Source organism: Oryctolagus cuniculus, chromosome 1 (assembly GCF_964237555.1).
Source record: "Oryctolagus cuniculus chromosome 1, mOryCun1.1, whole genome shotgun sequence".
Lineage (NCBI taxonomy): Eukaryota > Metazoa > Chordata > Mammalia > Lagomorpha > Leporidae > Oryctolagus > Oryctolagus cuniculus.
Genome location: NC_091432.1, coordinates 160,116,125 through 160,143,911, shown reverse-complemented (window position 1 = coordinate 160,143,911; position 27,787 = coordinate 160,116,125). Strand labels below are relative to the sequence as shown.

Here is a 27,787-nt window from a genome sequence, read left to right as displayed (position 1 = left end):
GTTAGTTTGATTTGATGTTAGAAAAAAGAACTGTGTTTTGCATATATTAACAATTTTGAATTTCTATAGGAAATTAATAGAAAATTACAGTTGGTGGAATCAGGATTGAGTACCTTACGTGAGACAAACAAGCATCTGGAACACAAAGACAATGAACTTAGACAAAAGAAGAAGGAGCTGCTTGAAAGAAAAACCAGAAAAAGACAACTGGAACAAAAAATCAGTTCCAAACTGGGAAGGTATCTTTTAGATTGTCTGAGGGGAGAGTGTGAAATGCTGTGTGAGACATTGTTAAAGACACCCTCTAGTGACTAGAAAGTTTCTACACACACACACATTTTGTAGTCGTGTTTCTCTCAACTTTATCTGACTGCCCAAACATGATTTTAGTCAGTTTGTCAAAAGGAGATAAATATTATTAAGTATTATGTGTTTTTCGACCGGTGCCGCGGCTCACTAGGCTACTCCTCTGCCTTGTGGCGCCTGCATACCGGGTTCCACTCCCGGTCGGGGCACCGGGTTCTGTCCCGGTTGCCCCTCTTCCAGGCCAGCTCTCTGCTGTGGCCCGGGAGTGCAGTGGAGGATGGCCCAAGTGCTTGGGCCCTGCACCCCATGGGAGACCAGGAGAAGCACCTGGCTCCTGCCATTGGATCAGCACGGTGTGCCAGCTGCAGCGTGCCGGCCGTGGCGGCCATTGGATGGTGAACCAATGGCAAAGGAAGACCTTTCTGTCTCTCTCTCTCACTGTCCACTCTGCCTGTCAAAAAAAAAAAGTATTATGTGTTTTTCTTTTCTCTTGTCAGCTGTTCCAATACTTAGACACCTTTACATGCTTAAAATTATGCAGATCTTAAGAAGTTTTTTTTTTTTTTTTTTTTTTTTTTTTTGACAGGCAGAGTGGACAGTGAGAGAGAGAGACAGAGAGAGAAAGGTCTTCCTTTGCCGTTGGTTCACCCTCCAATGGCCGCCGCTGCAGCCGGCGCACCGCGCTGATCCGATGGCAGGAGCCAGGATCCAGGTGCTTTTCCTGGTCTCCCATGGGGTGCAGGGCCCAAGCACCTGGGCCATCCTCCACTGCACTCCCTGGCCACAGCAGAGAGCTGGCCTGGAAGAGGGGCAACCGGGACAGAATCCGGCGCCCTGACCGGGACTAGAACCCGGTGTGCCGGCGCCGCAAGGTGGAGGATTAGCCTATTAAGCTACGGCGCCGGCCTAAATTTTTTTTTTTTTTTTTTTTTTTTTTTTTTTTTTTTGACAGGCAGAGTGGACAGTGAGAGAGAGAGACAGAGAGAAAGGTCTTCCTTTTTTTGCTGTTGGTTCACTCTCCAATGGCCGCCGTGGCTGGCGCGCTGATCAGAAGGCAGGAGCCAGGTATTTCTCCTGGTCTCCCATGGGGTGCAGGGCCCAAGTACTTGGGCCATCCTCCACTGCACTCCCTGGCCACAGCAGAGAGCTGGCCTGGAAGAGGAGCAACCGGGACAGAATCCGGCGCCCTGACCGGGACTAGAACCCGGTGTGCCGGCGCCGCAAGGTGGAGGATTAGCCTATTAAGCTACGGCGCCGGCCTAAATTTTTTTTTTTTTTTTTTTTTTTTTTTTTTTGACAGGCAGAGTGGACAGTGAGAGAGAGAGACAGAGAGAAAGGTCTTCCTTTTTTTGCTGTTGGTTCACTCTCCAATGGCCGCCGTGGCTGGCGCGCTGATCAGAAGGCAGGAGCCAGGTATTTCTCCTGGTCTCCCATGGGGTGCAGGGCCCAAGTACTTGGGCCATCCTCCACTGCACTCCCTGGCCACAGCAGAGAGCTGGCCTGGAAGAGGAGCAACCGGGACAGAATCCAGGGCCCCGACCAGGACTAGAACCCGGTGTGCTGGCGCCGCAAGGCGGAGGATTAGCCTAGTGAGCCACAGCGCCAGCTTAAGAAGTTTTTATATGGATTACATCTATTGCTATTTACCACTTAGAAACTAAAACATTGTTTTAAGTATGAATTTACTTAAAAATAATAAATCTATTGTTAGAATGAAATAGTTATGAAAAATAAATTCCAAATAGAATATAATTAGAAGAGTAGAATTATTTTACACTTTTGCATATCTCTTTAGTTGGAAGTTAGTAGGTTTTTCATATCTGCTTCCGTGTTCAGTCTGTTGTGAGATGTTGTGGTTGAGGTATAATGAAGGATATCTGGCTTCATATAAACATGTGATTGTAAAATGGAGAAATATTTTAATAGACTTTTTAGCTAATTGTGAATATTCTTTAATACTACATCAATACTTGCCAAAGTGTAGTTTGCTAAGGTTTAATTACAGTATGAAATCGTGTCAGTGGATTTGTGTATACTCTGTTAGGTTAAAATCTATTGTACTTTATATTTTTAAAAATATTTATTTATTTATTTGAAAAACTGAGTGACACAGGCAGGGAGAGAGAAAGAGAGAGAGAAAAAGACAGCTTCCATCTGCTGGTTCACTCACCAAATGGCTGTGACATCCAGGTCTGTGCCAGGCCAGACCAGGGAGCCAGGAGCTCCATCCTGGTCTCCCACATGGATGGTAGGGACCACCTTCCACTGCCTTCGCCAGCACATTAACAGGGAGCTGGATCAGAAGCAGAGTTGCCTGGGCTCAAACCGTTGCTCCAGTATATCTCAGTCAGTGGCTTAAACTGCTCTGCCACAATGCTAGCTCCCATTCTACTTTAAATGGGTGGTTTGTTTTTTTTTTTAGTTTTTCTTTTTGAGCAGCAGAGAGACAGAGAGCTCCCATCCACTGATTGACTCCCGAAATGTCCTAAATGGCCAGGGCTGGGTCAGGCTAGAGCCAGGAGCCAGGAGCTCAGTTCAGTTCTCTCATATGTGTAGCAGGGACCCAACCACTTGAGCCATCACCTACTGCCTGCCACAGTGTACAATATCAAGGAACTGAAATTAGAAGCAGAGCAGAGATTGGAATCTGGGCACTTTGTACCAGGACATTTTAACCAGGAGTTTAATTGCTAAGCCAAGCACTAGTCCCTAAATGTATGTTTTACCCATGGGTGGTATTCTTACATCGTGTATTATTTTATTATACATTTTTTAAAGATTTATTTATTTATTTGAAAATCAGAGTTACACAGAGAAAGGAGAGGCAGAAAGAGAGAGGTCTTCCATCCACTGGTTCACTCCCCAGATGGCCACAACAGCTGGAGCTGTGCCAATCTGAAGCCAGGAGCCAGGAGCTTCTTCCAGGTCTCTCATGCGGGTGCAAGGCTCAAAGACTTGGGCCATCTTCTACTGCTTTCCCAGGCCATAGCAGAGAGCTGGATCGGAAGGAAGAACAGCAGCTGGGACAATAACCGGCGCCCATATCAGATGCCAGGCGTTAACCCGCTGTACCACAGTGCCAGCCCCACATTATATAATATTTTTAAAGATAGCAATGATAAATGAGTCCATCAGAAAATTAAATAATTCTGAAGTTGTCAAACTTACAGTGTCAGATAACAAATTTTCTAAAATTCTGGGTTTTATTTGAAAGCTTGAATTTTATCATTGGTATAAACATTAGCTATAATTGAACTGAGAGGCTCACTTCATTTTTTTTTTTTTTGGAAAAAGAAAAATGGTGGTTTTCAGTATATAAAGTCGATTAAAAATGAATCTTAATGAAAAATGGAATGAGAGAGGGAATAAGAGGGCGGGAATGGTGGGAAGACATACTATATTCCTAAAGCTGTACATACAAAATTTGTATTCATTAAATGAAAACCAAAAAAAAAAAAAAAAAAAGAACTATGCACAGATTTCAAAATTTGTTTCCACCAAAATAAACTTAATTCCATTTTCCACAAAAAAAAAGAAAGAAAAATGACCAAATACCCAAATCTGAATAATTAGTTTGTCATTCTTTCAAGTAAAGATAGTATTCCATGAAAAGTGTCTATTACAGCTTCAAACTTATTCAACCAAGTAGTTTTCTTTACTTTCTTTTTTTAAAGATTTTTATTTATTTATTTGAGAGGTAGACTTAAGGAGAGACAGAGAGAAAGGTCTTCCATTTGCTGGTTCACATCCCAAATGGCTGCAATGACCAGAGCTGCACCGATCCGAAGCCAGGAGCCAGGAGCTTCTTCCTGGTCTCTCATGTAGGTGCAGGGGCCCAAGCATTTGGACCATCTTCTACTGCTTTCCCAGGCTGTAGAAGAGAACTGGATTGGAAGAGGAGCAGCTGGACACAAACCAGCGCCCACATGGGATGGCAACGCCACAGACAGAGGCTTATTAGCCTATTACACCACGGCACCAGCCCCCACCAAGTAGTTTTTCTTGAGATAGCTACTGTACTTTTAGCAACAGCACAGATGCTTTATAGGTATTATATACTTCCCATTTTTATCACACTGAGTATTAAAAGACATTTAATGTTTTGAGATTTAATGAAATTCATTCTTTACTGCTTCCTCAAAGGCATTCTGAAATGAATTTGGCATTTTTTAAAAATGAGGAGTCCAGTAACTACTAGTACACTTTGATACCACTATATTTTAATTTGTTCTAAAGTACTGGCCTTTTAATCACCATTGCTTTTGCACTGTCACTGAAGATAAAAAAGCAACCACGGTGAGAATGGACGAAGATGTGTGTTACTCTCATGGAGAATAGTTTTGACCTCACAGATTACCTTGAAATGATTTTGAAAGGTCCTTAGGGGTTTGTGGACTGCATGTGCATGTCGAGTTTGAAATGGTGAAAGCAGGGAAGTAGGGGGAGATAGAGAAAGATCAGCCAACCTGGCCATTTTGTCACCAGTTCTAGAGGAGAATGGTAGGGAAAGAGGAAGTTCTGCCGATTTTTGAGTGTAGAGAGCAGAATTTTGAGTGTAGGTATTTTATAGAAACCAGAAGATATGAGATAGGATAAAAGGTGTTAGAGGTTTCTAGGATAGGAAAAGGTAATGACTTCTAGTTTCAAGGTCTTTCCCATATTTACCATGACACAACTCAGACCTTTTTGTTACTGTTCTTTTAACTTTTTGCCTCTACTATAAAATGGAGATTAGTGACATAATATTTAGTAACAAATGACAGGTAACTGACTTGAATAGATGTGTTTACTTTGGCCTAATACAGTATATGTTACTAAACAGATTATAAAGTTGAATCATGTTTGAAATGTTTTAGGAAAGCAAATAATTAACTTATTTGAAAACATACTGTAGTTTGTTTGCGCATCTTTTTAATCTAGCTTCCTAGAATGGTTTTCAACTTTAAACCTTTCTTTCAGCATTAACCCTTCACTTTGTTCCTCTCTTCACTCTTCTACAAAGCATATAACCTTTTTTGGCAGCTGCTTTCTGGGACCTATCATCTAACATTAAACTTTCTCCTCATGAAGTAATGTTAATTTTTGCAAGGAAAATGATTTTTCATGCCCGTTACCAGTCCACTATTTTTTTATTTTAGACTAGCTTTCATGATTATTCAGATTCTCGTTTTATTCTGCTCATTCTAACTTACTTCCCTCCCCTCCCCGATATAACCTTCAGATCACTCTACAGCTTCTGTTGAATTTGTTCATTTGTGTTTATTTTTGCATCCATCCCACCCACTCCCGCCTTGTAGACAACATATATAGTGGAAAGAGCATGAACTTTCTCCCGTGGTGTTTTGTTAAAAATATCTTACCAGTTAATATCTGCAATGTCATGTAGCTTGCTTAGCATCTCTGAACCTTAGTTTCTTCTTCAAATAGAGAGCATTGGAGCAGGTGTTTAGCAGGGTAGTTAAGGGATTGGTTAGGCTGCCCACACTTCATATCTTAGTACCTGAGTTCAATACTGGGCTCCAGCTCCTGATTCCAGCTACCTGCTAATGCTGATTCTGGGAGGCAGTAGTGATGGCTCAAGTAACTGGGTTCTTGCCACTCGAGTTGGAGAGCAGGATTGTATCCTAGCTCCTGGCTTCTACACAGTCTGGTCCATTCCTGGCTTTTGCAGACATTAGGGGAATGAACTACAGAATGGCATTTTCTCTCTCTCTCTCTCTCTCTCTCTCTCTCTCTCTCTCTCTTTCTCTTTCTCTTTCTCTTTCTCTTTCTCTTTCTCTTTCTCTTTCTCTCCCTCCCCATCCATTCCTCCACTCCCTTCTGCTTCTGAAGTAAATCATTCTTTTAAAAAAAGAACGTAATATTAACTTTTTAACTTACTGTATTGTTTTTTTACTTCTGCTTTTTACCTTGTTAGTCAAAAGACTGTGTTTCATACATGTTATTAGTAACAATAGACAAGGCTTACGTTAGGCACAGGCTAGGCACTGTACTGAGTATGTTGCAGTCTTCACCACAACCCCATAAGGGAAATATTATCTGCAGTTTATAGAGGAGGAAACCAAAGCTTAGAAGAGCAGCTGACTTGTCCAGACTGCTGTTAGTGGCAGAGGGGAAATTCAAAGTCATCTTTCTGACTCCTGATCCTGTAACATTAGCACTACCATTAGTTAGAGTAGGCTGGGACCATAATGTATCTCAGCAAATACTTTCAGATCCTGGCTAATTGCTCTATCTGGACAACATTGCTAAATATAGCCAAGAAAACAGCCTTGGACTTAAGGATTTGGGCTCAATCCTGTGTCTAATTCTGAATTGTGTCATTTTTCTTGTCATACAGCTTAAAGCTGATGGAGCAGGATACTTGCAACCTTGAAGAGGAAGAAAGAAAAGCAGCTACCAAAATCAAAGAAATAAATGTTCAAAAAGCAAAACTTGTTACCGAATTAACAAACCTAGTAAAGGTAAGACAAATTTACTTAATTTTAGTCATTTCTTTTTAATTGCAGGTAAGTAAGACAAGATAGTCAATTTTTTGTTTTAAAGATTATTTATTTGAAAGAGTTAACAGAGAGAGAGGGAGAGATGGAACGAGAGATCTCCGTCTGCTGGTTCATTCCTCAAATGGCTGTAATGGCTGGGGCTGTCCCGTCCAGAGCCAGGAGTGAGGAACTTCTTCCTGGCCTACCACGTGTGTGCAGGGCCCAAGCACTTGGGACATCCTCAGCTGCTTTCTCAGGTGAATTAGGAGGGAGCTGAATCAGAAGTAGAACAGCCAGGACACAAATTGGCACCCATATGGGTTGCCAGCATCACATATGGCAGCTTAACCCACTGTGCCACAACACTGGTCCCTGTAAATCAGATCTTTAAAGGGCTTTATTGGAAGGAAGATCATGATGAAGATTTTAATGTTTTAGTTATATATGCAAGAAATTTTTATCATCAGTTTCAGCTTGCAGTTATTTGACATTTTCTTAATAGGTAATAGGTTAAAAACATTCACTAATTCATTCCAGATGACTTTTAAACACATAGGAAAATTCTCTTGTGTGATTGGCCATTGTGGCGCAGCTGGTTAAGCCAGTACTTGGGGCATCTGCATTCCAAACCAGATTGCCACTCCAGTGTCTGAGTCCTGGCTTCTGTGCTTCTGATCTAGCTCACTTCTGATGCATCCTTGGAGGCAGCAGATAGTCTCAAGTACTTGGGCCCCTGACGCTCACTGGAATATCTGGGTGGAATTCTGGGCTCCTGGCTTTAGTTTGTCCCAGCTCTAGCTGTTGGAAGCATCTGGCCAGTAAAACAGCAATGGAAGATAATTCATTCTCTCTCTCTCTCTCTCTCTCTTTATCTTTCTCTTTTACTCTCGCTCCACCTTTCAAGTAGATAAAAACAAAGTTTCTTTTTAAAATCTGTTTAAAGGACTATATAAGAGAAGTGTCAGTCACAATAGAAAAATGCTGCTTTTCATGGTGTGCGTGATTTATAATTTTATTTTGAAAATAAACTATATTGTTTTTCTTAGCTCTTAAATGTAGATTACTTGAACACTAAACTATTAGGTGTTTTTGTTTCTAGATTTGTACTTCTTTGCATATACAAAAAGTTGATTTAATTCTTCAAAATACTACAGTGATCTCTGAGAAGAACAAATTAGAATCAGATTATATGGCTGCATCTTCACAACTACGTGTCACTGAGGTAAGATTTTACCTTTATTTTTTATTTTGACATTCTAGCCTCTAACTACCTGAAAACTTAATGTCATATATTCTCATTTGTAATATGCAATTTATTATTATATGCTATTGAATTTACAAACTTAGTGCAAGCTACTACTGAGGAAGCAATACTTGAGACACGGGAGAGCAGCTGTATAACCTTGGCAACTTAACCTATTAATATTTGGTTGTGAAATAATAAATATTTGAATAGTGCACAGAGGGGAAAAAGTGTGATAGACCATGTTAACTCAGAACCCAGAAAAGAACTGGCAACGTCATGGTAATGACAGTGGCGTAGTCTTTGAATTTCCAAAATCCTTTTCCTAAAATAGAAGTGCATCTAGCATTGACAACACGAAACCTATGGACAACAAAGGAACAAAAGTGTCAAGGTAACCCTACTGTATACTGCGGTACTACTGTAATGTTGAGCATTCGGAATTACTGGCAGACTCTACAGTTTAAGAACTCAGGCTGCCCTTAATGTGACACCAGCTGCAAATTCCAAAGGCTGCACCACTTGCACTTCTAACCCACTGGCTGTAAATTCAGAGGTTCCCATGACCCTCTCAGGTTCGTAATCCACTAGAACAGCTCAAAACTCAGAAAAAATGCTATACTTAGGGCTAGAGTTTTTTCTAATAAAGGATACAAATTAAGAGTAGTCAAATGAAGAGATATCTAAGAGGAGGTCTTGGAAAATAGTAAACACAAGAGTTTCTGTACCCTTTTCTGTGGAACAGGTGCAACACGCTCCTCATACATCTGTTTGTTCACCAAGAAACTCTACCAAGCTTTATTGCTGAGTTTTTGTTGCAGTTTTATTTCATGGGCGTGGCTGATTGAATCATTGGCTGTGTGGTTGAGCTCAGTCTCCAGTTTCTCCCTCAGATTTTGGCAAGTTTGACGGATTTCATGTGATTTCAAAGATCCAAACCTCTAATCATATGGTTGATCTTTGTGGTGGTACCTCCTGCTATCCTGAGTCATCACCTTAATATAAACTGAGATGTGATCCAAGGGACTCATGAGTGACAAAGGCTCTCACTCAATTCCATCAGTTTTAGAATAAAAGCCAGCTGAATTCTTTATTATGTGACACCTGGGAACTCTAAAATACAGGTGAGTGAGTTAAATCAGCAGCAGCAAGACCAGAGTGGTATCACCAAGAGGATGCTTAGAAAACCCAGATACCAAGTTGCCCATAAAGTTCTCATCTGTAAAGGGAGGAGGCCCCTCATTAAGTATAGAAAGCTCAGCAGACCAATTTGAGAGCAGCTGAAATGAGAAGGCAGCTTTATACACTCCAGGGAATTTGGATAGTGCTGGACTGGTCCAGACTTATAAACTTACAAATCAACGGAAACTTCTTTGTAGAACAAAGCATCGTGATAACTACAGCCATATGATAGTTTATGGAGACAATAAAATGTGTACTGTGTGGTGCTGTGCCTGACAGTATAATAAAAGCACAGTTCTCTGCAAAGTGGAACAAGGGAATCAATAAAAATAAAATAGACTATGTTTGTTGAGTTGCCCTATATGTGTTATGAGGAAATAAAAGAATATTACTTTAGCGGGGCTGATGCTGTGGTGTAGCAGGTAAAGCCACCACCAGCATCCCATATGGGCGCTGGTCCAAGTCCTGGCTGCTCCACTTCTGATCCAGTTCTCTGCTATGGCCTGGAAAAGCAAAGAAGATGGCCCAAGTTCTTGGGTCCCTGCACCCATGTGGAAGACCCTGAAGAAGCTACTGCCTCCTGGCTTCAGATTGGCACAGCCCTATCTATTGCGGCCATTTAGGGAGTGAACCAGTGGATGGAAGACCTTTCTCTCTGTCTCTACTTCTCACTCTCTGTAACTACCTCTCAAATAAATAATTCTTTGAAAATTAAATAGATAAATAGGAATAAAATAGTGCTAAAACTAGGTCAAATAAGCATAAAATGTAATGCTATAATTCATCTTTTATAAAGATTATTCCAAGAAAGATTCAGGGAAAGTGATAACTGTGCCTGTATGTTCATTTACTTAAAAATTACAGTAATAAATTTTTTAAATTGTTCATGAGAGTGGTAGAAGACAAGGTTAAAAGTACATGGCATCTAAACAGATACTGTTATTTTCTACTTCAGAATTATCTGCCAACAAAACACAATTAAATGTTTTAAGACAAACTTTGCATCTAGCTTTGACAGAATAGTTTTACAGAGAAAAATTATTCCAAATGATGGTATTCTAAGCAACTTGACTCATGTGAAAAAATTGCAAAACAAAACAAAACTGGTTCTGTTTTAAGTAATCATAGTGTTAATGTTTGTTAATCTTACTCTGAAAAATGTTATAAAGGAATTAAGTAATTGTGTAATGCCATTAGGGGTTTTAGCATAAAGATTCAGTTGTAAAACAAGTTTTTAACATGAACTGGAAATTTCAGGATGAACCTATAGTATATTTTCTCTAAAAAGATTGAAAAAAACGAAGGTTTTTCCTGTGTCTCTACTGAAAAGATATAGGCAGAGGCTTCTAAATACTGTTTCCCACTAAAAAGACCCATTGGAGAAATGGATGATTACAGGTTCAGGGGAAGAAATGTTTCCATAAGATTAGTCTCATATCATCTTCTCATTCCGTAAGGTAAGGATATTATAAAAGATGACTTGATTATTACTAAAATTCAGGAGGCTTCATGAAAAATCTCTTACTGGTCTTAGATGAAAGGATAACAGGAAATCATCAAAGGTGTCTAAATCCTCAAGTTTATAATGACACTAAAAAAGTTATCAGTCGTTTTAGAAGGTACTAAGGAACCAGCTCATGATTTTGAAAAATAGTAAAAAGCACATTTAGGGGCAAGTGATGTGATATAGCAGGTAAAGCCGCCACTTGTGATGCCAGCATGCCACATGGCTGCTGGTTCAAGTCGCAGCTGCTCCACTTCCAATCCAGCTCTCTGCTAACGGCCTTAGGAAAAGCAGCAGAAGATGGTCCGAGTACTTGTGCCCCTGCCCACCACTTTGGAGACTTGGACGAAGCTCCTGGCTCCTCCTGGCTTTGGTCTGGCCCACCATGGCGATTGCAGCCATCTAGGGTGAAAACCAACAGATGGAAGATCTTCTCTGTGTCTCTCCCTCCCTCTCTCTCTATAACTCTTACTTTCAAATAAAATAAATAAATCTTAAAAAAAAAAAAAAAAAAGAGTACATTTAGTGTAAGCCCAGCCTTTTCAATGTAATTTGTTATTCAGGATAGAAAATAAGTGACAAGAAGGACTTTGTCTATACAGAAGCATTCTGGATATACATGAAGAAGAAATTAGAATATTAGAATGTCACCGCTTCTACAGCTGCTCTTGAACAGTGTATCATATTAGCTGCTAACATCACCAAAAAGCTATTTATGTGTATCTTTATGAAAGGACACACTTCTGCATATTGAATAATTCATTGAAAAAATAAAATTCCAATCTGAATAAGCCTGTAGAGGATTGTTTTTCAGCCTCAGCATCAGCACTATTTGGGGTAGATAAAATTTGGGGGAAGCTGCTTTGAAACTACCAGCTTCCAGAAAATAAGACAGCAACGTGTATCATGAAATGACACCAGAAGACTGTAGTCAGCAAAATCTAAAATATAAGGAACTCTGTAGGACAAATGATTTACTTAAGCACTGTCTAGTAGAAATATAGTACAAGCCATTTGCATAATTAGAGACTTTCTAGTGGCCAAATTTTAAGAAGCAGAAAGAATTAGATAAAATTAATATCTTTACCTTGATATAATCAAAACATTGTCTCAGCTTATAATCAATATGGAAGAACTATTGAATTATTTTTACATCTCTTTTCTTACTGTATTCTGACTATTTAAAACACATCTCAAAGGACTGGCATTTGGTGTAGCACTTCTGATGCTGCTTAGGAGACCCATATCCAATATCAAAGTACTTGGGTTTAAGTCCCAGCTCTGTACCTGATACGCCAGCTTCCTGATAATGTGCTCTGGGAAGCAGCAGATAATGACCCAAGAAGTTGAGTTCCTGCCACCAGTGAGAATCCTAGTCGACTTTCTGGCTCTCGGTTTCAGTTTAGCCCAGCTCTGGCCACGTGGGCATTTGAAGAGTGAACCTGTGGATGGGAGATGTGTTAAATCAGTTTTGCTACAAATACAATGTTTAGTCAAACATTTTCAAAGTCTTTGTTAAATTTTTAAGGATTATATACTGGTGTGGTTTTAATGATTTGTGATTATTTTAAAACTTCCAGGCCAGCTCTCTGCTGTGGCCAGGGAGTACAGTGGAGGATGGCCCAAGTACTTGGGCCCTGCACCCCATGGGAGACCAGGAGAAGTACCTGGCTCCTGCCATCGGATCAGCGCAGTGCGCCGGCTGCAGCGCGCCGGCCGCAGCGGCCATTGGAGGGTGAACCAATAGCAAAGGAAGACTTTTCTCTCTGTCTGTCTCTTTGTCCACTCTGCCTGTCAAAAAATTTTAAAAAAAGAAAAAACTTACTTTGTGAGTAAAGTTGAACATCTTTTAATTTGATATTTTAATTTGACCCTTGCCTATTTTCTGCTGAACTATGGTCTTTTAGTTTTTATTTGTTAAACTCTTCATTTTATGGAGCATTAAGCCTTTGACTATAATGTAAATTAAAAATTTTATCAAAAATACTAAAATATTAGGTTAAAGTCTTTACCTTTTAGAGATACATAGATATAATATTTTTGAAGGAAATCTGGGATTGTTTTAAAATAATCCAGGAAGGGAGACGTATAGGAGAAGACATTAGATGAGATAATAGTGGTTGTTAGTTGAGGATTGTTAAAGCTTGGTGTTAGGTACATGAAGGTTTTCTCCCATTCTGTTAGTTGTCTATTTACTTTGTTAAGTCTTTTGCTGTGCAGAAGCATCTTAGCTTCATGTAATCTCATTTGTCTATTTTTGCCTTTATTGCCTGTTATTCTGGAGTCTTACCCAAGTCTCTGTGTATATTTGTTAGTGAGGTGTGTTTCTTGTGAAAATAGATGGGTCTTACTTTTTAATCCATTCAGCTGATCTATATCTTTTAATTGGAGACGTTAGGCCATTTACATTCAAGGTTGTTGATAAGTAATGATTTGGACCTGTCATTTTCCCCTTAAGTATTTCTTTTGTTTCTTTTGGATTTATTTTATACTTTCACTAGGAGATTTTCTGCCTTCACATTCTTCATGATGCTGACTTTCGCATTTCTGTGTGGAGCACATCTTTAAGTATCATTTGTAAGACTGGATGAGTGATGACAAATCTTTTCAATTTCTTTTTGTTTTGGAAGGTCTGTCTTTCACCTCCATTTATAAGTGAGGGCTTTGCTGGGTGCAGTATTCTTGGTAGACAGTTTTTCTTTTAGGACTTGAACTATGTCTCTCTGTTCACTACTAGCCAGTAGGGTTTCTGATGAGAAATCATCTGTCAGTCTAATTGGAGATCCTTTGAAAGTAATCTGACATTTCTCTCATGCATATTTTAGGATCCTGTCTTTGTGTTTTACTCTTGAAAGTTTGACTATAATGTATTGTGTTGAAGATCTTTTCTGTTCATACCTATTAGGAGTTCTGTGTACTTCCAGCACTTGGATACCTGTAGTTCTCCAAATTAGGGAAGGTTTCTGCTGTCATTTCAATGAACAGGTCTTTAAGAGTTACAGATAATAAGAAAGAGAGAAAGAGATCTTCCACACCCTGGTTCACTCCCCAGATGGCAACTCATGTATTTGCTTTTCTGTGTTTTTGAATAGTCTTTTTTTTTTTTAATTATTTATTTGAAAGTCAGAGTTACACATAGGGAGAAGGAAAGGCAGAGAAAGAGGGGTCTTCCATCTTCTGGTTCACTCCCCAATTGGCCACAATGGCTGAAGCTGTGCAGATGCGGAGCCAGGAGCTTTTTCTGGGTCTCCCACGTGGGTACAGGAGCCCAAGGACTTGGGTCATCTTCTGTTTTCCTAGGCCATAGTAGAGAGCTGGATTGTAAGTGGAGCAGCTGGAACTAGAACTGGCGCCTATATGGGATGCTGGCACTGCAGGTGGCAGCTTTACCTGCTGCACCACAGTAGTCTTTTTTTTTTTTTTTTTTTTTTGACAGGCAGAGTTAGAGAGCGAGAAAGGTCTTCCTTCCATTGGTTCACCTCCCAAATGGCCACTATGAAGCCAGGAGCCAGGTGCTTCCTCCCGGTCTCCCATGCGGGTGCAGGGCCCAAGCACTTGGGCCATCCTCCACTGCCTTCCCTGGGCCACAGCAGAGAGCTGGACTGGAAGAGGAGCAACCGGGACTAGAACCCAGGGTGCCGGCGCTGCAGGTGGAGGATTAGCCTAGTGAGCCGTGGCGCTGGCCTTGAGTGGTCTTAACGATCATACTTTTCAGTTCCTTTTCAGGCATTTCATCGATCTCTAATTCACATTCTAATATTAAAGTGTTATTGTGTTCCTTTTAGGGATTTTTCCTTGTTCATGTTTTTAATATGTTTACATTTATTTTTAGGGATTTATGGAAGCACTTGTTGGTTTTCTCCTCTAAGCTTTTGTACCTTTGAATTATGACTCTGGCTTAATGAAATGTCTGCTCCCTTGGGGGATATGCAGAGTCCTGTGCTGGGTAGGGCCGGAGGAGCTCTAGCTAGTGCTGGTTGGTGGGACAAGAGTCCAGAGTGACACTGAAGTTGGGCGTTATAGATCTCTATTGTCAGCAGCAGGGAAAGTATCCTAGACTGGTGTAATCAGAGCCTCAGCTCCTCTCTGGCAAGATGAATCAGCTGCCCTGGGTGAGCCCACAATGCCTCCACACCCCACCCATGCAGTCTCATGAACCTTACACAGTGTGAGCTCCGAACCCTCTGCAAATCAGGGAACTTTGAGCTTCTGAAGCCAGACAACAGTGGTTGCCCAAAGACCTACCATACCCCCCACCCTATCGCACAGTCACAGAATTCCCACTGTTACAGGGTACAGGGCTCCCATAGTCACAGGAAGCAGGGAATCTGCTCTTAGCCTCGTAAGCTTCCTTCATCTGTGGAGAGAGCTATGATATTCCCAGACCAGCTGCCTGCCCAGAGAAGTTCATCACTACCTACCATCTTGCAGAAAGTGTAGGCAAGGGAATATTTCTTGACTCACTATCCAAGGCCAATATTTCCTGATACTAAAATTGGACAAAGATAAGAAAACTATAGACCAGTACCTCTCAGGCACACTTCTTAATAAAATGTTAACAAATCAAATCCAACTGTATATAAAAAGAATAATCTAAACCTGTATAAAAAATGAATCACAGCCCCAAAACCACATCATGCACAAATGGATCACAGACTTTTAAGAGCTAAAGCTATAGAAATTCTTGAAGAAAATGTATGATAAATTGACCTTTGATTGGCAAGACTTCTTAAAATGGAATTCAAAAAGCTCAGATTATAATAAAATTAATTATACTTTATCAGAATTAAAAAATTTTGCTCTTCAGTGGGCATTATTATGAAAAATAATAATGTCAGAGGACTTGTGTGTAGACTAAGGAAACTATTTCTCTGAACTAAATCAAGCTCATAGTCTTAGTCTATAAAGTCCTTGTGAGCTAGGAATAGGGTTTTTTGCGTTTTTTAAAAAAAGTTTGTAAAGAAAATATATGACGGAAACCACATATAGTCTGCAAAGCCTAAAATATTTACTACTGGCCATTTATAGAAAAAGTTTGCTGACCGTTCATGCTCACTAAAAGGTAGCTCTGAACATTATAATATTCAGTTCCATCCATGTTATTGCAAATGACAGAATTTTGTCCATTGTCATGGCTTAGTACAATTGTGCATATATCCCACATTTCATTTATCAATTCATCCACTAATAGACACCTAGGTTGATGGAATATCTTGGCTATTGTGAATAGTGCTACAATAAACGTGGGAGTGCACATATCTCTTTGATGTGCTGAATTTTTTTTTTTTGATAAATAACCAATAATAGAATTAATTTTTGGGTGCTGTAGTAGTTGTATTTTTAATTTCTTGGTGACCTTCTACATTATTTCTGTAGTGGCTGTACAGTCTCACCAATTGAATTGTAAGAGGTTATGATGACGAGCACAAGGAACACCAATAATCCAGTCAATTGGCAAAAGATTTCATTATACTAAAATATATAGCAAAGAAGCACATGAAAGTGCCTAGCTTGAATATTTAACAAGAAAATTTGGATTAAAGCCATAATGAGCTACCAACACACATCTGAAAAATGGCTAAAATTCCAAAAGACTGACCTAACCAGGTGTTGGTGAGGATTTCGCACAACTGGAACTCTAATGCACTGCTAGTAGAAATTTAAACTGTAACCACTTTGGAAACCCATTTGAAAGTTTAAGTACCGAACACCAACTATGTGATCTAGCCAAACTGTGTCTATAGAAGACTGGCATATGAATGTATAACAGCTTTTCTTTTCTAATTTATTTATTTTATTTGAAAGAGTTACCCAGAGAGAGAGAGTGGTCTTCCATCCGCTGGTTCACTCCCTAATTGGCTGCAATAGTTGGAGCTGTGCCTATCTGAAGACAGGAGCTTCTTCTGGGTCTCCCATGAGGGTGCAGGGACCCAGGGACTTGGGTTGTTGTCTACCACTTTCCCAGGCCATAGCAGAGAGCTGAATCAGAAGTGGAGCAGCTGGGACTCGAACTGGCGCCCATATGGGATGCCGGTACTGCAGGTGCTGGCTTTACCTGCTGCGCTGCAGCACTGGCTCCACAGCTTTTCTTTATACTAACTAAAAACTGTGAACAGATGCCCAGCCACAGCTGTGTGGCTAAATTGTAGTATATCCACATAGTGGACTATTACTCTGCCACAAAAAGAAATGAATCTCAGTTATGCTGAGTAAAAGAAGCCAGACAAAAAAAACTTTTATGTAAAGGATTTCAAAATGTAGAATGCCTATTTATAGAAAGAGGTCAGTGGCTGCCTACAGAGGGAATAGTGGGATAAATTACAGCAAGGCACAAAGCTTTTGAGGGTGAGAGGTATATGCCATTATTTTGATGGTGCTTAAGATTTTACTATTATATGTATTTGTCAGAACTCACCAAGTTGCATGATTTGTTATTTATATATTTATTTAAAATTATTTATATGTTTATATAAAATTTATATATTTAAAATGTTTATTTTTTATCTTTTAATTTCAATTAGGTTTTTGTAGATTGAATATGATTTGTAGATACAGTTTCTTATTTTGTATATATATTTTAAATTGTATTTGTTATACAAGTTTCATGTCTTTTATATATACAGATTTAGGAACATAGTGACACTTCCCACTCTTTGCTCCCTCCTACCAGCACTCCAACCCTTCCTCCTCCTCCCTCTCACATTGCCACTCTTAATTTTTACAAATACCTATTTTCAGTTTACTAAATGATCATATAGTTAAGATCCTACACTTAAGTAAAAGAGTTGAACAAATAGTATGAAGAAAAAAAATACTGTTTTAAAAAGGAAGGGACAAGGACTATAAACAATCATCAAATCTCAAAATGTCTATTTCACTCCAATACATTACATTTCAAGTACTCTATTAGCTCTTACCAGGGAAAACATACGATATCTGTCTTTTTGGTATTGGCTTATTTCACTAAATATAATGGTTTCCAGTTGCATCCATCTTGTTGGAAAAGATAGGATTTCACTTTCTTTTTAAACAGCTGAGTAGTACTCCTTAGTGTTTATATGCCATAATTTCTTTATCTCATCAACACAGTTGATACACATCTGGATTGATTCCATATCTTAGCTATTGTGAATTGTGCTGCAATGAACGTGGGGTACAGATAACTTTCAGATGCTGATTTCTTTTGATTTGGATAAATTCCCAGGAGTGGGATGGCTGGGTCATATGGTAGGTCTGTATTCATATTACTGAGGTATTTCCATACTGTCTTCCACAGGGCTTCACCAGTTTACATTCCTAACTACAGTGGACCAGGTTACAGTCCTCACCAGAATTTATTATTTATTGATTTCTATATGAGAGCCATTCTAACTGGAGTGAGGGGAAACCTCATTGTGGTTTTGATTTGCATTTCTCTGATGACTAGTGATCTGGAGCATTTTCTCGAGTATCTGTTGGCCATTTAAGTTTCCTCTCTTGGAAAAGATATGTTCAAGTCCTTTGCCCATTTCTTAACTGGATTGTTTGTTTTGCTGTTGTTGAATTTCTTGAGCTCTTTATAGATTCTGGATATTAACCCTTTATCAGTTGCATAGTTTGCAGATATTTTCTCCCATTCTGTTGGTTGCCTCTTCATTTTGCTGAGTGTTTCTTTTGCAGTGCAGAAGCTTCTCAGCTTGATGTAATCCCATTTGTAAATTTTGGCTTTGATTGCTTGTGCTTCTAAGGTCTTGTCTAAGAAGTCTTTGCCTGTGCCAATGTCTTACAGAGTTTCTCCAACATTCTCTAGTAATTTCATGGTATCGGGTTGTAGATTTAGGTCTCCGATCCATTTTGAGTGATTTTTGTGTAAGGTGTAAGGTAGGGGTCTGGTTTGATACTTTTGTATGTGAAGATCCAGTTTCCTCAGCACCATTTGTTGAAGAGACTGTCCTTGCTCCAGATTTTGATTTTAGACAAAGATTAGTTGGTTGTAGATGTGTGGACTGATTTCTGGAGTTTGTATTTTGTTCCATTAGTCTATCTGTTTTTGTGCCAGTACCAGGCTATTTTGATTACAATTGCATTGTAGTATGTCTTGAAATCAGGTATTAGGATGTCTCTGGCTTTGTTTTTGTTGTTTAAGATTGCTTTGGCTATTTGAGGTCTCGTATGTTACCATATGAATTTTAACATTTTTTCTAGATCTGGGAAGAATGTCATTGGTATTTTGATTGGTATTTCATTGAATCTGTAAATTGTATTTGGTAGTATGGACATTTTGATGATGTTGATTCTTCCAATCTATGAACATGGAAGAGTTTTCCATTTTTTTAATGTCTTCTATTTCTTATGAATTCCAATAGTCTCTTAGTGGAGTTTTATGGATGCCCCATCTATAGAATCATATCATCTGCAAATAGGGATAGTTTTGATTTCCTCCCTTCCAATTTGTATCCCTTTGATTTCTTTTTCTTGCCTAATGGCTCTGGCTAAAACTTCCAGGACTTTTATATAGCAATAGTGAGAGTGGGCATCCATGTCTGGTTCTGGATCTTATGGGGAATGCTTCCAGCTGTTCAAAATTCAATAGGATGCTGCTGTGGGTTTGTCATAAATTGTCTTGATTATGTTGAGAACTCTCTGGTTTTTTTGTAGTTGTTGAGTTTTTGAAGTTGCTGATATATTCAAAATATTAATCCTTTATCAGAGTGGTAGCTTGCAGATATTTTTTTTTTCATTCTGTTGGATGTCTCTTCACTCTCTTAATCATTTCGTTTGCTGTGCAAAAGCATCTGAGTTTGATAAAGTCTCATTTGTTTAGTTTTTTTGCCTGTAGTCTAGGGGTCTTGTCCAAGAAGTCATTCCCTAATTCAGTGTCTTGGAGTGTTTCCCCTGTGTTTTCTTCCAGCAACTTCATAGTTTCAGTCCTTAAGTTTACTTCTTTCATCATCTTGAGTTGGTTTGTGAATGGTGAGAGATATGGATCTAATTTCATTCTTCTACATATATATATACATATATATATATCCATATATATATATGGATATATATATCCATATATATACATATCCATATATATATATACATATATATATACATATATATATATATATATATCCAGGTTTTTTTTTTTTTCTTTTTTTTTTTTTTTAACTTTTATTCAATGAATATACGTTTCCAAAGTACGAATAATGGACTACTATGGCTTCCCCCCCACACCGTCCCTCCCACCCACAACCCTCCCCCCTCCCACTCCCTCTCCCCCTCCATCCACATCAAGATTCACCCTCGACTATCCCAATATACAGAAGATCAGCTTAGTACACACCAAGCAAGGACCTCAACAGTTCGCTCCCACACAGAAACACAAAGTGAAAAACAATAGATGACTCTCTTAAAATGATGATGAAATCAGATCAGACCCACCGCCATGCTCAATCCCAGCGAGAGTCAAGTTGGGAGCTGATAGTCTCTTTTCCTTTTTTTCTTTTTTTTTTTTTTACAGAGGACCAGCCCAGCACGCATTAAGCAAAGACCTCAACAGTTTGCACCCCCATAGAAACACAAAGCGAAACATATTACTTGAGTACTCGTTATAGCATCAAATCTCAATGCACAGCACACCAAGGACAGAGATCCCACATGAGGAGCAAGTGCACAGTGACTCCTGCCGTCGACTTCACCAATTGACACTCCTGTCCACGGCATCAGCAATCCCCCCATGCTCCAGTCATGAGCCTCCAAGGCTATGGAAGCCCCCCGAGTTCTCCGACTCTTATCCTGTTCAGACAAGGTCATAGTCAAAGTGGAGGTTCTCTCCTCCCTTCAGAGAAAGGCACCTCCCTCCTTGAAGACCTGCTCTTTCCACTGAGATCTCACTCACAGAGATCTTTTGCCAGAGTGTCTTGGCTTTCCATGCCTGAAACACCCTCATGGGCTTTTCAGCCAGATCTGAATGCCTTTAGGGCTGACTCTGAGGCCAGAGCGCTATTCAGGGCATCCGCCATTCCATGAGTCTGCTGAGTATCTCACTTCCCATGTTGGATCACTCTCCCCTTCATTCACTCCATCGGCCAGCGTCAGCAGGTACCAGACTTGCCTATGTGCTCCCCTTGACTCCCAGTCCCCTCACCATGATCAATTGCGAACTGAAATTGATCACTTGGACCGGTGAGATGATCTGTTTTATTTATTTGAAAGAGTTACAAAGAAAGGCAGAGACAGAGAGAAAGTTCTTCCATCCGCTGGTACACTCCCCAGATGGCCGCAACGGTCGGAGCTGCGCCAATCTGAAGCCAGGAGCTTCTTCTGGGTCTCCCACATGGGTGCCATCTTCTACTGCTTTCCCAGGCCACAGCAGAGAGCTGGATGAGAAGTGGAGCAGCCAGAACTAGAACCGGCGCCTATATGGGATGCTGGTGCTTCAGGCCAGGTTGTTAACCTGCTGTGCTGCCAGTTTTGCCAGCACCATTTGTTGAAGAGATTATCCTTACTCCACTGTGTGGTCTTAGCACTTTTGTCAAAAATCAGTTAACTGTATGTATGTGGGTTAATTTCTAGGCACTCTGACATGAGATGTTAGCATCCCAAGCAGTGTCTTAACTGCTGTGCTCAACCTGTACCCCAAAAATTAAGGGGGGTAACAAAAGTTAAGCAGAAAGCTTAAGTTAAATTGGGGTTTTATCATTTGTTTCACTGATTTTTTTAATATTTCCAAGTATGGAATTTTATTTATTTTCAAAAGATTTATTTTTTTATTTGAAATACTTAGAGAGGGAGAGAGAGATCAAGAGATCAAGAGATCTTACATCTGCTGGTTCACTCTCCAGATAGGCGCAACACCCAGTACTGCGCTGGACTGAAGCTAAGAGACAGGTACTTCATCAGGCTCTCCCACATGGTTGGTGGGGGCCCAAACATTTAGGCCATCTTCCACTCTTTTTCCCAGGCCATTAACAGGGAGCTGGATCAGAAGTGGTGCAGCCAGGACATGAACTCATGCCTGTACTTTCTGCACCACAAAGACAGTTGGCCCTGTATGGAATTTTAAACATTTGCAGTGTGAAGAGTATCATAACCTTCATGTGTCCACTATCACTACTCCTGTTTAACAAATGTACACTTTGTCATTTGTTATAGATTTCTAGCCTTTTTCCTGCATTCAAAGTCCCCTGTACCCTTTCTGGTCCATTCTTCTACTTCCTTTCCCAGAATCTAATACCCTGTGTTTGATAACTTTACACTTTCCAGAAACATGCTGTTGCTTAAAGGTGAGCTGCAGTGGTATTTCAGTAACCTGAGGCGGGAAATTCCCTTTGCTCAGACGGACTGCTGGAGGATCTGAAACAGCTTATTAACTCCACAGGGCTCAGTGGAATCATTTCCTAAGACTGAGCATAAAACCCAGGTTCCTTACATCTTTATAGGTTCATCAGCATCATGCCTTAACCATTACAGCATTGGTGAGTTTAATTGCAGCCTACTTGACTTAGCACCATCCCTGAGGAACTTGAGACGACACTGAAGACAAACTTGAATGGGGGTTACAGAAAACAGAATTTAGGACATCTGCCCTCCCCCAAGGGTCTTTTTTCCTCTCCCTTTGTCTCTGGTTGTGGCCTTATTTCCTTTTCAGTGGTATCTTTTTTGGAAGGCATCCATAGAAGATAGGTTTTAGAAAATACAGGCATAGGAATGCACAAAGGAATGGAAATATTAAATCAGAATAGAGTATCAGCATCATTGTTCTGAAGCCTACCTCTTCAAACCTCTGAAAACCTTCGACCAGAAGAGCCTAGGGGTGGTGAGCGGAAACAGTTTTATTAGGAGGAAAGCATCCAGGAGCACACAGCAGAACTGTACCTACCAAATAGAGCTGAAGGTTTTGTTGTTTTGCTTGTTTGTGCTAACATTGATTAGCTCACTTTGAGCAAAAGCCAGAGGAAGAAGGGAAAGTCCCCTTAGAAGAAAAAGAAGGAGAGGAAGTCGGCAGGAAGATAGGGCCTAAAAGGGAATGGGTGGTAGAGGGGCTTGATGTGAAGTAGCTACCAATGGAGAACTTTTTAGTGCTTATTTAGTGGGCATGTGGAAAAGACCATCTGCCAGTCATCTGTGCTAGCGTTACTACATTGATTGAGCCCATTAATATGCTTATTCAGAATACAAAATGGTATCATAAAAGAGATTTCATGGGGACCACTGCTGGGCACAGTGGGTAAAGCCATTACTTGCATCCCTTGGACCCTATACTGGAGTGCTGGTATGAGTCCCAGCTGCTCCACTTCTGATCCAGCTCTCTTCTAATTCACCTGGGAAGGCAGCAGATGATAGCCCAAGTACTTGGGCCCCTGCTACCATGTAGAAAATTTGGATAGAGTTCTAGGCTTTTGTTTAGCCCACGTCTGGCTGTTGTGACCATTTGGGGAGTGAACTAGTGGATGCAAGTTTCTTCTCTCTTACTTTTGTATAAATACTTTAAAAAGAAAGTGTTCATGGAAAAATTTACCTATCATGTAGATACTAAATGAAGCTTTCTAGTAACAGTAGAGTATCTGATACTAGTGCCTGAAATTTTGTTTCTAAGTCATTTTTAATTAATTAATTTAATTTTTTTTTTATTTGACAGATAAGAGTTAGTGAGAGAGACAGAGAGAAAGGTCTTTCTTCCATTGGTTCACTCCCCAAATGGCTGCTACGGTTGGCGCTGCACCAATTTGAAGCCAGAAGCCAGGTGCATCTTCTGGTCTCCCATGTGGGTGCAGGGCCCAAGTACCTTGGCCTTCCTCCACTGCCCTCCCTGGCCACAGCAGAGAGCTGGATTGGAATAGGAGCAGCTGGGACTAGAACCGGTGCCCATATGGGATGCCAACACCGCAGGGCAGAGGATTAACCAAGTGAGCCACGGCACCGGCCCCTATTTATTTTAAAGTCAGAGTTACACAGAGAGAGAGGAGGAGAGGCAGAGAGAGAGAGAGGTCCTCCATCCGCTAGTTCACTCCACAATGAGCCGCAACGGCCGGAGCCGCGCCGATCTAGAGCCAGGAGCTTCTTCCAGGTCTTCTATACGGGTGCAGGGGCCCAGGCACTTGGGCCATCTTCTACTGCTTTCCCAGGCCATAGCTCTTTAGCAGAGAGCTGGATCGGAAGTGGAGCAGCCGGGACTCGAACCAGCACCCATATGGGATGCCAGGAACTGCAGGCTGTGGCCCCACCTGCCACGCCACTGCACTGGCCCCTCTAAGTCGTCGTTAATGAGAGCTTAAGAAAATGACAGGTATGCGGACTGGTGCTGTGGCATAGAAGGTTAGGCTGCTGCTTGCAGTGCAGGCATCACATCTGGCTGCCATATATTTGAGTCCTGGCTGCTCCACTTCCAATCCAGCTCCCTGCTAATTTGCCTAGGCAAGCAAAGAAGATGGCCCAAGTGTTTGGGGCCCTGCACCCACGTGGGGGACCCAGAAGAAGCTCCTGGCCGATGTAACCATTTGGGGACAGCAGATGAAAGCTCTCTCCTCTCTCTCTGTGTCTCTGCCTTTCAAATAAATAAATAAACAATTAAAAAAAAAGAAAATGGCAGGTTTCTATCATGTTTACAGAACCATGAAACTGTAATTACTTTGGAGTAAGTCTCTCCTAAACTAACCCATTCCTGGCCTGGTGAGGGCTGCTTTTCCAGCAGTCTTGAAGTTCAACAGATACACTGAGATTAATAGGTGCAAACTCGCAGGATGCTCTGTAATGGTCCATTTTGTTAGTAGTAGCAGAAATACCACTTTGAGTCAAGCTGACTGGTCTGTTTCTGGGGAGTAGGAAGGTTCCCTGAGAGAAAATTTTCTTTTCAATCTAGGAATTACTAATTATTATCTTTTACGAAGATGGCTCTGTTAAACTAGTTAGAGAAATTATTAGCAATTATTAGAGAATAAATTAGCAATTTATCCCTCTAGATTTTGTTACCTGGAAGAATACCCACTCAGTTCTCAGCTCTTGGCTTTGTCTATATCTAAACTAAGATGCACTGTACCAGACTTAGTTAGAATTTCTGTAATTCAGTGTTCATCTTTGTTATCCAGAAAGCACAGGCAGCAAGAGTAATTCATTGTGTATTGCTTTGATTATATTGTAATGATGTGTGATTTCTCAACTCATTTGCTTTATTTTAAAGTTAGTTGGAGGAACTGCATTGTGATTTTCTTTTTGTCCTTATTCCCTTCTGTCCATGTTCTTTGCTTAGTTCATTACCATGTTCATGATTCACCTCATTTTCCTTCCCCCTGACTCCTGATAGCTGTGGCCCCACTTGTTGCCAGTTTTGTACTCATTTAACTGCCAGGAAAAAAAAAATTTTTGTTCTGATTCCTCATATTCTGCTATTTAGAAGTCTGTAGTCATCTAATATTTATTTTACATGATTGGTAGCTTAATCTACTACCACCTTCCAGTCTTTTCTATCTTGGCTGGCTGTTCCAGTGTGGTTTTCTTAGCATTGCTTGCTATTACCTGAGTGTATTTTTCCTAGATCATTTCATTCATCTTTGTCAGCATGAGACCATTGCTGCTTTCAAAACTGGAGCACGCATACATACACACTTTAATAATAATTTTTTATATTAATCCTACATGATACTACTCCTGACTTTATTTTGTATTTCTTTAGCTTTGTTTTACTTGTTCATAAGTTGATTTGAGCTTTTTTTTTTTTTTTTTAAGATTTACTTATTTATTTGAGGGGCAGAGTTACAGAGAAGGGGAGAGACAGAAAGAGAGGTCTTCATCTGCCAGTTCACTCCCCAGATGCTCTAAGCAGGGTCAAAGCTGAGCTGCTCTGAAGCCTGGAGCCAAGAGCTTCTTCCAGGTCTCCCACGTGGGAACAGGGGCCCAAAGACTTGAGCCATCTTCCACTGCTTTCCCAGGCCATTAGCAGGAACCTGGATGGGAAATGAAGCAGCCGGGATATGAACTGGTGTCCACAGGGGTTGCCAGCGCTGCAGGCAGGCGCTTAACCTATGCCACAGTGCCAGCTCCCAGTTTGAACATTCTTAATATTTTTAAAATTGTGATTGCTTCACTGAACCTTTTGTAAGGTACTTTGATTTATTTCTTTTGCCGCATACTTAATAACTGTCAGTTGCTGACGGACTGGATGTTAGCAAAATATTTTAAACTATAAATAGTAATGAGCAGAGGATGAGTCTGTGGTAGGGTAGGTGTGTGATGGTTCACTTCCTCTTTATTTGCTCTTTTTCCTTGTCATATTTGCTGCCGTTTATATATATGTGTGCTCTTGTCCATCTTACCTGTTCTTGGCATCCAGCTATGTTTAAACCAAGGAGAAATCTCCCCTCCCCCCGACTTGTCCCTGTGAGCACACAGCAGGTTGCCCTGAAGAGCCGTTAGTTCCACTTCTGGTTTTGTCCTTTACCCTGATGGCAAAAATAAGTTTACAAAGGAAGGTTGACTGAAGATTTTGATAGGGATTGTGTTCGTGAGTGGATTTAAAGTTACCTAACCAACATGGAGTTTGATACTTTGATTTTTGGAAAACAAATAGGGCAACAAAATTCCTGACCTTCCAGAGGAAGCCATGTGGTTGTGAACCTCCATTTGATAATGTCACTAACTTCTGAACTATTTTTAGGACAAGTTAGTAAGCTGACTACATGTGAATCCAGATACAGAGTGGACAGATATTCCTGTTACTTGCTCTGGCTGCAGACAGGTTTCCTAACCACTCCAAGCTTAATCATCATCTGCATTCAGAGGGATGAAAGCTTAATTTGTGATAGTAGGATAGTAGGTTTAAAAACACATCAAGATGTTCATGTGCTACCTAGCACAAAACAAATATTTGCTTTAAAAGTATAGATTGGTAGTAGTTATAAGAATTGCAGGTTGTTAAATTTGTTTATCCTAATACTAAATGTAGGAATTCTGTGTTTTTCGTGTAACCTCCCTGCTGCTTACTTGCTTGTTACCCTCCCATAAAAAACCAACAACGGACAACAGAGAGACATTGAATTTCAAAGGAGACAGTCCAGTTTATATATCCTTTATCTGAAATTATTGGCCCCAGAAGTGTTTATGTTTCTTTCTGTTTTGGGATATTGGCGTATGCATAATGAGATTATCACCAAGTAGGACGCAAGTTTAAATATAAAATCAGTGTTTCATATATATACCTTATATACATAGCCTTGTGGGTAATTTTGTATATTAGTGTGCCTGTTTTGACCATGACCTGTCATATCAAATCAGGTTTGGAATTTTGCCCTTGTGGTAACATACCAACACCACAGAATTTTGGATTTTAGGATTAGAGATGCTCAAGGTGTATTGCCATTTCTTCATGATTTGTAGTTATATTGACTGAGTTAGAACATGTCGTCTTATGTGTTTAGAAGACATTTAAGGCCACTGTTTTCTAAATTTCAAATTTGACATGAAAAGACATGTTTTAAGAAAAACGATTAAATAATTTTCATACTTAAAGTACGTTCTGTCCTCGGTTAAAAAAATGATTTACAGCTAATGTTTTAGTAATTATACTACCTCAAACTCAATTCTGTTTATATAAAAAATGATTTTGATTTTGTTTGACTCTTATGTTAATGCACTGTTAAAGAAAGTATTTATTGTTTTAGTAAGAAATTCTGTGAATAATTATTTCTTCCACAAGAGGGCCTTCTTAGAAAAGCTTTTCCTGTTTGCTGTCAAAGTATTTCTGTGCAGTTTCTGTGACAACTGAAATTCCTCAAAAAACATTTCAGGGAAGAGATACTACTTCTAGTTTCTTCCATGATGAATGCCTACAAAGCAGTCTTTTCTGAGATGTTAATGGAGAAGGAAGGCTGTAAATTTTGTTCAGTTCTTCTTTAATGTCTTCAGCAGATGGACCATTTTACAGTAGTCCATTTACTATTTTACAATAGATGCTCTATTAACTGCAAAAGGCAGAAATCTAAATAACACCTCTTCACCAGCTTGGCTTTGTGATACTACCTTGTATAGTTGTGTTTTCCTTTATTCTTAGGCCTATTCTACCAAAACAAAAGTTCAGCAAGAATTGTGGTTTAAAAAACACAAACAGGC

The 27,787-nt window shown here is 40.0% G+C and overlaps 1 protein-coding gene across 5 annotated transcripts in view; it reads left to right on the top strand.

The window, feature by feature from the left end:
- SMC5 (structural maintenance of chromosomes 5) overlaps positions 1–27,787 on the top strand; it is a 113,952-nt gene that overhangs the window by 72,349 nt on the left and 13,816 nt on the right. For all 5 annotated transcript variants that reach the window (XM_017341738.3, XM_008256276.4, XM_070050947.1 and 2 more), the window contains 3 exons: positions 70–239; positions 6,647–6,770; positions 7,888–8,010. In XM_017341738.3, the coding sequence (XP_017197227.1) occupies positions 70–239; positions 6,647–6,770; positions 7,888–8,010 (417 nt within the window). The remainder of the gene's footprint in view (positions 1–69; positions 240–6,646; positions 6,771–7,887; positions 8,011–27,787) is intronic.